At 39.1% G+C, this 14,215-nt stretch overlaps 1 protein-coding gene across 3 annotated transcripts in view; it reads right to left on the bottom strand.

Moving 5' to 3' along the window:
* The window catches only part of Tspan12 (tetraspanin 12), a 67,001-nt gene that overhangs the window by 40,023 nt on the left and 12,763 nt on the right, over nt 1-14,215 (bottom strand). For all 3 annotated transcript variants that reach the window (XM_034519610.2, XM_076913665.1, XM_076913663.1), the window contains exons 3-4: nt 13,389-13,471; nt 12,388-12,523 (exon numbers count right to left, since the gene is read on the bottom strand). In XM_034519610.2, the coding sequence (XP_034375501.1) occupies nt 12,388-12,523; nt 13,389-13,471 (219 nt within the window). The remainder of the gene's footprint in view (nt 1-12,387; nt 12,524-13,388; nt 13,472-14,215) is intronic.

The following is a 14,215-nucleotide window of genomic DNA, read 5'->3' as shown; positions in this document are numbered from 1 at the left end:
ACATTCTACAGGCACATCAGTCAAGCCTACTGCCGTCCTACATAGTTTTCAAAGAAAAGCAACACTGGGTGTCCTTCGTTTGAACAACCATAAACAGAGTGAGGTTAATCTAATTTTGGAAAAAGATAGGACAAGTGTTGTGGAAGAAACACCCCTGAAGTCTCATAACTACTCCATGCGGGCAAAAATCCAAGCTCAGGTGAATATTGGCATGTTCTGGTCTCCCACTCTCTGGTCTTACATTTGTGTTTGATGTGTAGAAGACTATTTCAAAAGTGAACCTTCACCTACTCCCTTCACAATTTTATTTTATTTTATTTTATTTTATTTTTTATTTTATTTTATTTTGCTGAGCCAATGCTTTTTCCAAAGCAGTTGGTGAGCCTTGAGTCAGTAAGTGTTTGCATCACATGATATTTCAACAGCTCATCAGAGAAATGAGTTCTGCCAGGCTCTGTGGGTCTGGCTGAGTGCTGTTAAGTTCCCTGGGGTTGCGGGGGGAAATCAGTGACCTATATCATGAGAGAGAAGGCATTAAGGGTGAGGCAATAAAACAGTTGGACACGCTAGAGAGGTCACCATGTACACGGCTTCTGTTCCCTTTTAAGCTAGGTCAGCTCAAGTGTGCAAGCTCAGCCAGATCTCAAATAATTTACAGGCTGTTCCTGGTCTCTGAAAAGGCAACGGCTATAGATTATAGGGCCATTCCTCAGAATGAGAGACACGAGTTCCTATTCCCAGAACCTGTGCACAAACATCCACATAGAAAGTTGCCTTAGATATTACTTAAGCAGCAGCATAGCCAACCCAATGATTCAATGATCCAGGGCATGACCACATGCAAACACACCCATATGTGCCAGCCCTTCCCAAACATAAGCGTGGTAGGCATTTATGGTAGCAGGTCAAACCAGAAGTCTAAAAAGATAACATACAAGAAGGAAAACTTAGTGTTTATAATATAAAAGACGATATACAAAACTATGAAAACTCAGCTTTAAAATTTACTAATAACTTCAAAATCCCACAACTGTGAAAGCAGGTTCTCAAACAAATTGTTTTACCTTTGGTTTTTGTTAAGCTAACCAATCTAATGTGTGTGTGTGTGTGTGTGTGTGTGTGTGTGTGTGTGTGTGTGTGTGTTTAAAAGGAAAGTTTATAAAAACACAGCTGCGGAATATAGCCTAGTCATAGAGTATGTGCCTAGCATTCATGAGGCATTGGGTTCAGTCCTCCGTATTGTCAGAGTGTTAAGCAAGTAGCTTTACCTGAATCAATATAGACAAATGTGTATTATAAGTAAAGAGGCTTGTTCTTCTTTCTTCTTTTATATTTTCTTACCTGTTCAAGTAAATATGTTATCTTCCCGAGTGAAGAATATATTATATATATAATATATTCTTAATATATATTATATATAATATATTTCATTCTATTGTATATGTGAGAGAAAGAGATAGAATTTAGTACTATATATATATATATATATATATATATATATATAATTCTAATGTACTAAGCTCACATAAAACTATCACACAGATAGATTAAGGTAGTCTTGAAACAAACGCTAGTCCCATCCATTACAGTGAACTTGATTATAATTAGAATGGCTATTCCCAAGCCATGGACCTTCACTTAGAGTTTTACACTTTCATTTCAACTACATTTTTATTCACATATCCACCACGTTAAAAATAATAATAATAACCTACAGTCCAGCTGAGTGTAGCAAAGCCAGGAGCCAGCTGTAAGAATAGAACTCTCAGGCTCATGAGATGGCTCAGTGGGTAAAGGCACTTCCGCCACAGGATACATGCAAGGGTAGAAGGGGAGAACCAACTGTTCAAAGTCGTTCTGTGACATCTCTATGCACAGGCTGTCAGGTGTGAGTGCACGCGCACACGCACACACACCATGCATACTCACCTAACTATAATAATAATAACAATAATAAAAGAAAATAATTCTTGGGGACTCTTACAATCCGATTGTCAGTCACGGTTAGAGTCCAAAGGAGGAAACCCATATGTAACTGGCAAAATCATGAAATCTCAAGTTGCTAAAACGGCAGCAGTACAGTGTAGGTCACTGGTCCTCAACCTGTTGGTTGTGACCCCTTAGGGTTCCAAATCAAATATCCTGAATATCAGATATTTCCATTACTATACAGTAGCAAAATTATAGTTATGAAAATTCGAGGAAATAATGTTATGGTTGGGGGGTCATAGAATTATGGTCTGGATGATAGCAGGAAAAGTGTCAATTGAACCACATGGATTTCAAAAAATACACCTCTGTTACAAATATTCTAATAGAACAGTGCTGAGAAGTCATGAGCCTTGGGGATGTGCATTCATGAACCAACGCATGATAACTGAGTACAGTGTCTCTGTTATCTTCCAAGTCAAAGCTTCCAACCTGCATTAAGTCCATCTCGGTCAAGTTAACCAGTTCTATCACAATCCTTTACACAAGTTAACTGTTAACAGAACTTTTTATGGGTGGAGATTCTCCCTCAGACTAGACTCAAATTTGAAATCCACCTCCCTTAGCCTTCTGAGTGCCTGGATTACAGGTAAGTGCAGTCATGTCCTGCTGTCTTTAGAACGAATTTTCTCCAAGGCTGAAAAAGTCCAAGAGCATATAAAATAACTGCCATTGTACTTTCCAACAAGGTCTCTAGGTGCTCGCTGTCTCCACAAAATGACTTAGCCCGGCATGAAGCTTCCTGATGTCCATTTAGTTTGATGGCTATGTTTTTGCTATCACATCTGTACTGCAGACACTCGGACTGCTACAATTTTATTTACAATGGATAAGTTTAAGAATAGAGGCATCTCGAGGGTACTAAAGAATCTCTTCTGTGTTCTCTTCTGTCATTAAAAGGGGATCTGTACACAGAAGTGGCAGAGTCAGGTAGCCATTTTCCTCCAGGTTGCTGAGCTAAAGACAAGACCCCAAAGTAACAGCAAACACACACGGTGGCCAGGGATATGCCCTAAAGATGGCCAGGGAGAATCACTCTTCAGTCTAAAAACTTCAGACTGCCTCTCATGCATGTGACATTCAGGACTGTCAGTCTTTAACGCAATCCCAGCTCCCACAGCCCACCACAGCTATACGTGGCACACCCTAAGACACACGTGTCCTGATCCTTGCCACTGACTACTGCTTTACTTTTTTTTTTTTTTTATTTTATTTAGTCTTCTTTTACAGTCCAGATTTTATCCCCTTCCCAGTCCACCCTCTGACTGTTCCATATCCTATACCTCCTCCCCCCCCCCCCGCGAGGATATTCCCACCCCCGCCACCCCACCAGACCTCCCCACTCCCTGGGAACTCCAGTCTCTTGAGGATTAGGTTCATCTTCTCTGACTGAGTTCAGACCTGGCAGTCCTCTGCTGTATATATGTCGGAGCCTTGGGGATCAGCTGGTGTAAGCTGCCTGGTTGGTGGCGCCATGTCTGAGAGATCTCAGGGGTCCAGGTTAGTGTCACTAGACTTGCTCTGTCTATTAACATTTTAGTTTCTCAAAAGTGCCCTGCTCCCTGAAAGGGCTCTGGTAGCTGCAGCTCTGCCCCTGCCCACTATTTCCTACCAGCATCTTCCCTGGTCCTCAGGTTCCAGCTCAGATACATCCTTGTGTGCATTTACCAAATGCCCTCTATGGAAATGAGACAATTGTTTGTCACAATTCTTTTCAAGTGCTTTTAGTTAGGCAAAAGAAGTTTATGGAATTAAAATATTTTAACTATAAACAGCAAGTGTCTGATTGTTCCATTTTTTTTTCATTCCATGTTTCAAACTCAGTAATGCAAAAGCCTAAATAGAACTTAAAATTGTGAAATATTTAAAGAGGGTGTTACCTGAGGGAGTCCCTGAAATTATTCATAGTTATACTCAGTATCATCGGGCATCATCTAACAAAAATCCCTATCTTCTTGAACACAGTTTCTACAATGTCTTCATGTGTGCAATCATTTTAAGCAAATGTGTGTTGAGGTAAATTTCCAACCCAAACAGGACTGGTCAAAGAAAACACAACTCAATAATTATGAATACAAACTACACACCTAGATTGGGCAGATTTACCACTACACTACTCTATTCCCCATCTATGAGACCCCTTATAATTTGCAGTTTTTCCAGGCCACGTGCTTCTTCTCCATTTTCCTTCCCCCTCTTTCCCCTCTGGTCATCCTCTCACCACTTCTCTCTCCCAAATCCTTTTCTCTCCACCTCCCCTTCCACTGCCCAGCACTGGCTCTAGCCTTTATTTTACAAATTGAGGTGGGCAGAAGGTTCACAAGAAGTCTCCTGTAAACCAATTCACTCCTTATCTGCAGCCCCTCCCTGGAAATCGGAATTAGCATCAAAATACAAGACCAGGGCTATCCACAACAAATGTGCAGTTTCCATGCTCTAACATTTTAAGACAGAAGTAATGACAATCTAAAGAAAATAAAAGAATGGCCATTTATTTTAGAGTAATTCTGTGTATTGCTTAAAAGAGGGGTACTACTGAATTATTTCTGCATTTAATTAAAATTCAAATAACTTACTCTTGTCATTGAGCTGCTAAGATTCATCTAAACCTATGAACATATAAGGATGGCCCATTACCACTTTTTATCTGACAAAGAATAAAGGAATTGCCATCTTTAAACAATTAAATGTCTAAATGGCTTTGCATTCATATTATTACTTAGTAATTAATATCATTGGCCATTACCGAATTTGTCTAAGTAGTTTATCTAAAAATTAGTTTCTTCATTGATCTACAGGACTTAATTTTCTCATGTTTTACCTGCATGATTTGCTCTGGTTTTAAGACTCTGTGCAATACAGTGATTTCTCTCAAGTCATTTAAGAGCTACGTGATTTTAAATTACTAGCTAACACTTGATATTTGCCAAAGAAATTTAGAAAAGAGGCAATATGGAAGCAAATGAGAGAACAAAAACAGTACACGCTTGTTGCCTTCCTCAACACAATAGGACATGAAGCAGGAGTGGCGAACAGTATTCATAGATGGGGAAATGAGGCACACTAGTTTTAAACTTTGCACACCCTCAGGGCAGTCCCTAAATCAACGGATTTACCCTCAGAGCAGTCCCTGTAGGCTTATCTCCAACCAAAATTATCTCAGACATATTAGGAAGCAGTATGTAACAAAGTCCCATGTGCTTGCTAGGACAGCACACATAGGAACAGAGCACAAGTCAGAATGTCAAAACTGGAGCCATTTACTCTCCATCCAGTCTCTGAAGCAATCAGAGGGGCCAATGAGCAGTCACAGTCTCCTCTCAAGGGCCCAACACCAAGGCTGTGAGTCTCAAGCACTATTCTTGGGGTCTAGATTCTGGTACTGCTTTTACTTTCAAATGTGTCTGCTTACATGCTTCCTTGGGACATAATTATAGACAGAGACACCAGCACTGCTTAAGGATCAGAAATAGTCAAAGAATAGGCCATGGATTCTGGTACAAACATAAACACACGACCATGCTTCTAATTGCCTACTACTCCAAATGTGAACCACCTCATCTCGTGCTGGGAATACTCACTAGCTCTCTTCCTAGCCAGTGGCTCTCTAAAATGTATGGGAGTAGGGATGTAGGACACTCCTACAAAGACTTCACAACTGGACTATCTTCACCTCGTTCTCTCAATTCTGCACAGCCATAGCAAACACTTCAATCTACCAAGTGCTGTCATGACTCTCTCATGTTCATCTCTCTCACTGTTCATGTGGCTCTAAATAACCCCCTCCTTCTCTTTTCCACCAGAAAACTCCCAGTGCACTTTTGATACCCAGCAGAGTCACCCTCCTCTGGAAAGATTTTGAGGGGGTCTCCATAGCTCCTGACTTCAGATTCACGAAGTAATTCATTCATAAATTTAATGTGTGAATTAATTTAAATTCTATCTTTCTGCCCCTTTCAAATTTGTCTCTGAAATGCCTATCCCAGGCTGCAAACTTGACACATGTGATTAAGGAAGAAAAGGAGAGAAAAGAGGACAATGGGAAAGAGGGAGAAAGTAAAAGAACCTGTCTGATTCCTTTGACATGATTACAGAGAGTAACTGTGGTAAAATATCTTAGTCAAGTGTAAGGAAGATAGCTTTAAAAGATGAAGTTGGTAGAGTAATAGACAATGAATAGTTAGGCATTAAAGATGCTTGACCCATGTAACCCATCCATTGTATTCCAATGGTACCTTGTGATGAAGCGTGCATGGGCTTTGCACACAGACTGTATTTGGATGCTAATCTCAGCAATGCCAACTGGGTTTCTTCAGTCACCCCTCCTTTTCCTCTTCTGTAACGAGCCTATCCAAAGCTAATCATCATGAATGTTTTGTGAGAAGAGGAGAGTAAAACTTCATGCCTGGTGAGCATGTAGAAATGACCCAGGGGACCTCAATTTAGAGGTAAAGTTGTTAGGTTCTCAACCCAAAACTCCAAACAAGGTAAAAATAAATTTTACCTAGTAGCTCATTTTAACTTGCTAACTTAAGAATAGCTTTATAACTATAAAATATACAGCTGCCAAATAGGAAATTTTAAACCAAAGCTTGGATAAAATTTATTACTGCATAAATATATATTGCTTTTATATTATGTTTTTTGTTTTTGAGACAGTGTTTCTGGGTAGCTCTATAAACATGGCTGGACTCAAATTCAGAGACCCACCTGCCTCTGCCTCCCAAGTGCTGGGATTAAAGATGTGCGCCACCATCATCCTGCTTTAAAATATGATTATAAACAATTCAGTTGAGGAAAGGAAACTCCCCCTGAGGTTGTTGAAGATTTCTGTGATTTCCACAAAAGAAGTTGTTCAGAACCGGTTCCATCGCTACATATTTTAAGGAAGTGTTTAAAATGCTTGCACAATCTTAGTTGCCTTATGCAAATTATCTGGAAAGAAGTTGACAAATAAACTTCTTTAAAAGAGTCCACAGGTCCTCCACATGTCCACCAGCTTTGTGATCAGCACCTGACTTCTGGTCAGGTGCTGGCAGGGGAACAGAAGCATTAGCCTTCCATGGCGCATGATGATCTGATGATCTGATGGCTTCATTCAACTGATTTGACTCTAGAAGTGTGTGTGTGTGTGTGTGTGTGTGTGTATGTGTGTGTGTGTGTGTGTTTACATTCCCCCTGAGCTGAAACAGCTTCACTAATACCTGCCTTAATGGTGGAGCAGAATTGCAATAACAAATGAATTTCATTTAGTCTACCGTTAAGGCCTTGGGCAGTACCTATCTAAAGCTTAAAACCAATTTCCATTTAGCTTCAATTTCTCTTTGAAAGATTGAAGGAATTTGTGCGACTGAAATTACTTTGAAAACCACTGCATGTTCAAGTTTCTCTTCCCAATTATTTCTGACCTATGAGAAAATGAAAATGTTCTCATTGTAATTAGAATTTAATTACTCTTAATCTTTTCATAGGAATATGTGTTTCTGGGGCTGGAAAGATAACTCCATGGTTAAAAGCACTTTGCTGCTCTTCTAGGGGAGCTGGGTTTGGTTCCAAGCACCCAAACAAAAGCTCACAACTGTTTGTAACTTCAGTCCCAGGAGCTCCAATGAACTCTCGTGACCTTTGCAGACGCCAGGCACACACATGGTACACATATGTACTGGGTGTCAAACACTTACACACATAAAAATACATCTTTTGAAAAAAAGAAATAAAATGTGTTCCTATTCTATGAGAATTTCATACTTATTAATATGAAACCTAGGCCTCAATGGTAGCGTGTCTGGTACATACTGTGTTTTATCTCCAGCACCAGAAATAGAGAGAAGAAGCATCTATTTGGAGTAGAGTGGCCAGATTCAAAAAAAAAAAAAAACAGAATGCTGATTTAAGTCTCACATAAATGATGAATACTACTACTTTGGGCACAAGTATATTCTGAACTTTGCACAGGATACACTCACAGAATAGCATTATCCATTATTTATCACAAACATAATTGTACATTTTGTGTCTCATGTGGCATCTTAAATCTGGTGTTTTAGTCCTTTGCACCTATAAACCAATTATTCAAGACAAAGGTCATATTAATGATCATTCATCAGATGTTTTTAGCAGGTAGCCTGTTTGCTTATAGACAATTAGTTTTAGTTGGGTTTAGTGTCTTTCTTGGGGGTGGAGCATGGCAGCTTGGTTATACGGATCTCTTTGAAAGAAGACCCGGTAATTATTTTTTTTTTAAAACTGGACTCTTGGATAATGACATTTTTATTTTACTTGAATGGCTCTGCAGTTTCACTGAACGTACTGTTTTCAGAACCATTCAAAAGACACACCAGTCTTCAAAAATAACAAATTGTTTCGAAAAAAATAAAACAAAGCAAAAATACCTTTTCACACTAGTCTGGTTGATAAGTCTTAACACTGAAATCAGTCTTAGTACAGGGAAGCACACAGACTGGAAGAACCCATGCATCCTTAAATAGTTATATCTAAAATAAAAGAAATGAACTTCCCTTTTTTTCCCAACTAGGATAAAAGGCAAAGAAACACAAAGGAGGAAGTCATGAGAATTGCTTCCCAAATATTTACCCAAGACCTAACAGTGTCACATTCTCCACTGACTTGACTCACCTTAATCAAGCTCCCTGACCTGCTTTGTAATCTAAGCCTTCCAAACAGGAGAACTCAACATCCTTCTATCTCTCCCAGGGACCATTTTAGACTGATCTCTCTCTCTCTCTCTCTCTCTCTCTCTCTCTCTCTCTCTCTCTCTCTCTCTCTCTCTCTCCCCTGTCTCACACACACACACCATTCTGATTTCATGCCCATACTTGTGTTTAATAAACATTTATTAAAATAATGGGAAAGGTGAATGGTTACTCAAAAATTATGGTAGTTTTGACTAATTTTACATAATAAGAAATTTTTCGTTGGAATTCCAAGTTACAGAAAAGGCCCATGGAGAATTGGCCTTGGCAATCAGAATCACTGAGGTCTGTCTGAATCACAGCCATGGTCCTCACCCTTCAGTGACCTTGGTCTGGTTACTAAGTTCTCTGGGCTTCATTTAACATTTAATTGTTCCGTATTATTGCCGTCATGTTCAAAGTCAACAATCACATCAAAATTTTTTTACATGCTGCAACACACATTACATTGAACTTAGAAAAACTTGGTGTTTATATAGTAAAACAGGAAGATATAAGTCATCTAAACTGGATTGCTGTGGTCTGAGCAGCAGATTCTTTATTTAATATCCATGCAGAATCAGAGAAGTCACTTAACATCTTTGTGGTCTGAATTCCTCGTGTAAATTATTTGACAATAATAGTATGTATCTCATTAGAGTTCTGGGCAGGATAAGGTTGATCAATTCATGCAAGAATCTTCATATAACTCATCGGGTAAGACTCTGCAGTGTCTGGCATGAGAAGCATCTTAGAAATATTACCTAGTACTTTTCTCTTGGTTGTCAATATTATTCCGGGAGATAACATTTCAGATAAAGTTTAGAGACAACGATAATAGCTAGACAAAAGTATTAAGAGAAGAATTCTTAAAGAGAAAGCAAGAGTAAAAGCAGGGGGAAAGAGAAGAAGAAAATATGTCCAAAAATACTCCGTAACTAGACAATAATGAAGTAGGTAAAAGTGCTAAAACTGGCAGATGAAGGCTTGGCTAAAGAAGGGCTTGATGCAAGTTCCAGACGCCGGTTAAACGTCACTACCCAATAGGGAGGCCATCAAAGTCTTAGAGCAGAGCAAGAGTACAATAATGATGATGTATTGACTTAACCAAACAACGCTAGGTTAGAGTAGGTAACAGCTGAAGCAGAAAATTCGATGCCCTGAGAACTTGTGCCTGAGCATTCCAAATAAGAACAGAAAGGAAGGTTGAGGTCCTGAGATTGCAGAACCAAGACCCATAGGACCTGGTTATGGCACGAGGAGCCCAGGGAGGAAGCTAGGGGATAAACAGCTTGAGAAATAGCAGATACATATGAGTTGGGAGTGATGGACCACAGGGAGTTGAGAGCACAGTTTATTTTTAGCGTTGGAGAAGCTTGAGTCTAGACAGAGCAAGGTCTAGAAGCTTGCTGTGAATAGAGAAGTTATAATGACAATGGAGACCGGACTGCCAAGGATGATCAAAAGACAGAGGACCCAAGATGTAGGGGGCAACTACTGACTCAGAAAGCAGCCATAGCCTGAAGCTATAGCATGAAAAAAAAAAACACTCAACAAACATAAAAGGGAGAGGAAACAGAACAGGGCAGTAAGGTTGACGTGCTCAACATCACCACTAGGACCCTGAGCTAACGCTTAGGGCTGAGCTTGGAGCTAGTCCTCTCTGCCCTCAGAATACCTAGTGCAAACCTTATTTGAGGTCTTATTAGAGATTGGTGAAACTGTCCATCTATCATGTGCACTATTCTGATGGCAAAAAAGTAGTATATATATGATCGATAAGGGTTAAAAGAATGAATGAACAAGTTAATGCCAATAAGACCACAGTCCTATTGTGATTTTATGTGTGTGCCGTTGTGTTTTATAAGGCCTTTTCCTACATCACCCATTAGACGCTCACTCACAAATTTGTGTTTTGTCCTACATCGAGTAACAGGTCAAGTTACTCCACTGGCTTCTTTTGCTACCATTGAGACAGCTTAATGGAAACTATCAGTGCCTTCCAAGATGTGCTCTCATTGGTTCTATAATATACCTGACCCCACCTCACCTCATACTGCTTCCCAGAGACCATCCGGAGTAAAAGTTGGAAGGAAGTAGAAAACACCACTCATGCTGAAACTGGTTATAAAAGAAACTGATCTTGAGAGGTCATTGTAACGTTGTGATTTTTAAGAAGGCTGCTGAGATTTTCTTGCCTATGAAATACATTTGCACAGTATTCAGATTATAGGAGACTTTATAAAGTCATGCACATGAATTCTTATTTTTATTATTTTCTTATTTTCTTCTGATTTTTTTATATATGTGAGTACACTGTCACTGTCTTCAGATATACCAGAAGAGGGCACTGAATCCCATTACAGATGGTTGTGAGCCACCATGTGTTTGCTGGGAATTGAACTCAAGACCTTTGGAAGAGCAGTCAGTGCTCTTAGCCGCTGAGCCATCTCTCCAACCCATTCACATGAATTCTTAAACTTACCAAAGTATTTTAGAAGCATTGTAAAATCTGAAGCCCATCTACCATTCTTCCTTTTTCTCTGTGCCTACATGTGCACTAAGGTGCTGGGGACATTTTCCATTCTCCTAGTATGGTTTACTTGCTACAGTTTTTTTTTCCCCTGTTCTCCAACCTGGCAGTTACTCTCCACAAAACCTACAGATAATTTAACCAAGGTTGTTCCTGTGACATTTAAAACTTCCTTCTGCTTCACACCAAGAGTCTGTTTGAATTGGCATGGACAGGGGCCTGGCAAGCATAGACATGAGCAAGCTGGCTGCAGAAAGCCAGTCTGTACTCACTGCTCACCAGCCTCACGTTCAGTGATGATGTCATGCTGGTAACTTGAAATCAGCAATGCCAGGAGTGTGTGCCCTATGAAAATACCCAAAGTGAAGAAAAAAAAAAAAAAAAGGTAGGTCTTTTACCAGCAAACTACTCATTTTGAGACCTACTACCAAGAAAGGATCATAGTGGATAAACTAATTTTTTTCTAGTGTTTCACAGGGCCGCAGTTTACATGTTAGCAAGCTCACTGCCTGGTGGCGTTAGAAAGCCACTGGCTGTGTTCTAGAAACCTTCCTGTAAGCTATTCTAAATGACTCTCATTCTTAATTTTAAAAGTTTAGCAGTTTTTGTTTATAAGATTAATTCTGATAGCTGATGAAATAAAATCAATTTAAGAAATAATTTAATACAACTCTTTCAAAGGATTCTTTTTTTTTTTTTTTAACAAAACAGTAACTAGGATTAAAGAAACCCAGACTCTTGTATCCACCAGACCATATATGGCAACATGAGGATTATAATGTACCTTCCATCTCATCCCACAGCCTGAATTTCTAAATAGGATAGCCAGGTGGGTTGTTTAAAAGAAGAAATTTTCCATGATGTCATCTCAACTATGATCTTAAACTATGCCATAGTTTAGTGGCATAGTTGTATGCCACTAGAAAATTATTTTCAAACGAAAATGTCAAAACAAGAGCAAAATAATTAAATAGCATATGTATCTCCCTGCCTCACCATGTGAACATAGCAAATATTTGTACCAAAAGCATCTCTTGGGGAAAGAAAGTTCCGTTCTTCCAGGATGCTGAATAGTGACCACCTTTTAGAGTTGCTACTATAGTTACAGACTCGTAACACTGCATTATTGCATGATGCTTTAAATATGATCAAGAGAAGTTATAAACACTGTACCCATGCAAGAAGCAACAGGTTTCTTTTCACTGTTCCACAGTATCCCAGCATTCCCACGATGATAAGGAAACAGCAGACAGCGATCATGACAGGGTGAACCACAGGGAAGTAAGTTAAGATGATCGCTTCTTCTACCCTAAGAGAGGAAGATCATATCAGAAGATAAATCAAGCGTTATTAAAATGATCAAACTGTTCTCCAGGCCCCAGACACTGAACAAATGCTACTGTGAGCTCCGGCTCTCCACATTGGCATCCTTCAAAAGCTGGTGGCTTTTATGGCTATTTTCAGACTCACTATGCATTATGTCTGTTTGCCTGCTTCATGTTTGTTTCAGTTTTGTGGCATTTTTATATAAGTGGCAGCATTTCTCCATCTAGGCTCCAAAGTTCCAGCCTAAGTGAATTCCATGAGGTACCAACTGGGAGGAGTTGCCTTCTTCCCTGAGCTTGGAGTTTGTACAGCACTTTTCTTCTCCCTGCTAACTAATCATTTTCTAATGTGAAGAAAACAAGAATGCATCGGGGATTTGAGGTATAATCACAGGAAAGGTAAAGAGAGGACTTTTTGCTAGGATAGACATAGTCATTAACCAGAGTGTGGCAGAGTGGTGATCAGGAAACTTAGCCATTACTCAATGCTTATACACTCTGTTGTATTAAGGGCTTTACAAAAACATTTCTTCTCACTCGATCCTTGCCATGACTCAGAGCGATATATATTACATCGGAGATGAGGACAAGCCAGACAACTGGTGTTACTAAGCCCATAAATGTCCATGTACAAGTACTGTTACCTACTGCCCTGCAGGACTGGTGGAATTCCTTAATGAGAATGAGGAGGGGTGTAAATATAGAGAGTAAGTTGCTACAGGGCAGGAAAAGTGTTCTACCGGATGGTGGAAGAGAACCATTCAATGAACAGCTCAGAGCAAAAGTCTTCAAACATATGAATCTAGAGAAACCAATTGAAAGAACTCAATAGGCAATATGAAAGCCTACCTTGTTTCTGCAGTCAAAGTCAAAACATTATTCAGGTAGTCCCTCATCCAAGCAGAAACTGCCAAGACACTGATGGACATTAACTAAAGAGAAGAAATAAACAAACCAACTTGTTAGCAGCATTCATTTCAAGGATAAGGAAATCAACCTTAAACGGATGATTTGTTATATAATTTTCATGTTTTTCCTAATTGACATATTGGATTTCTATTGAATTTTACCAGTACCATAAACATCTGGCTACTCCATTTAGTAATTATACATACCCACTAAATAGAGTATCTGTAAACAGGATAAAAACAAGTTACCTCTTAAGTTTGTGACTTCAAGTATAGTCCAGAAATTTCCAAGAACAATTCGATTTGCAAATGTATACGATGAACCTAAAACTATCATCTGTAAAAGCAGCAAGGCAATTAAATGTGGCTAGTGAACAATTACATATCATCAAAAGGATAACAGGAGTTACCAAAAAAATCTACTGACTAAAAATTCAAACAAAGAGAATATTAGAATAATAATAATAGCAATGATTATAATGGGTTGAAACATCAATATGTTCCAAAATCAGTGATGGTCGTTATTGCAAGAGAGACTCTCGGATCATTATTCAGAAACTGATATGAATCTCTTATTTACTTTATTCTATTTTTTCCTATACGAAGTAAAGGCAGAACCAAAGACCAAGTGAGATTTTTTTTTTTTAATAGCAGAATTCCTAGTCAGGCATGTAGCCGTTATGTAATGCAGGAACACTATTTAACATCTCCTGAAATATTGAAGCTATAAAGGAAATTCCTCAGTGCCAGACAAAATTAGCAGATCAC

Source organism: Arvicanthis niloticus, chromosome 15 (assembly GCF_011762505.2).
Source record: "Arvicanthis niloticus isolate mArvNil1 chromosome 15, mArvNil1.pat.X, whole genome shotgun sequence".
Lineage (NCBI taxonomy): Eukaryota > Metazoa > Chordata > Mammalia > Rodentia > Muridae > Arvicanthis > Arvicanthis niloticus.
This window is presented reverse-complemented; position numbering and strand designations above follow the sequence as displayed.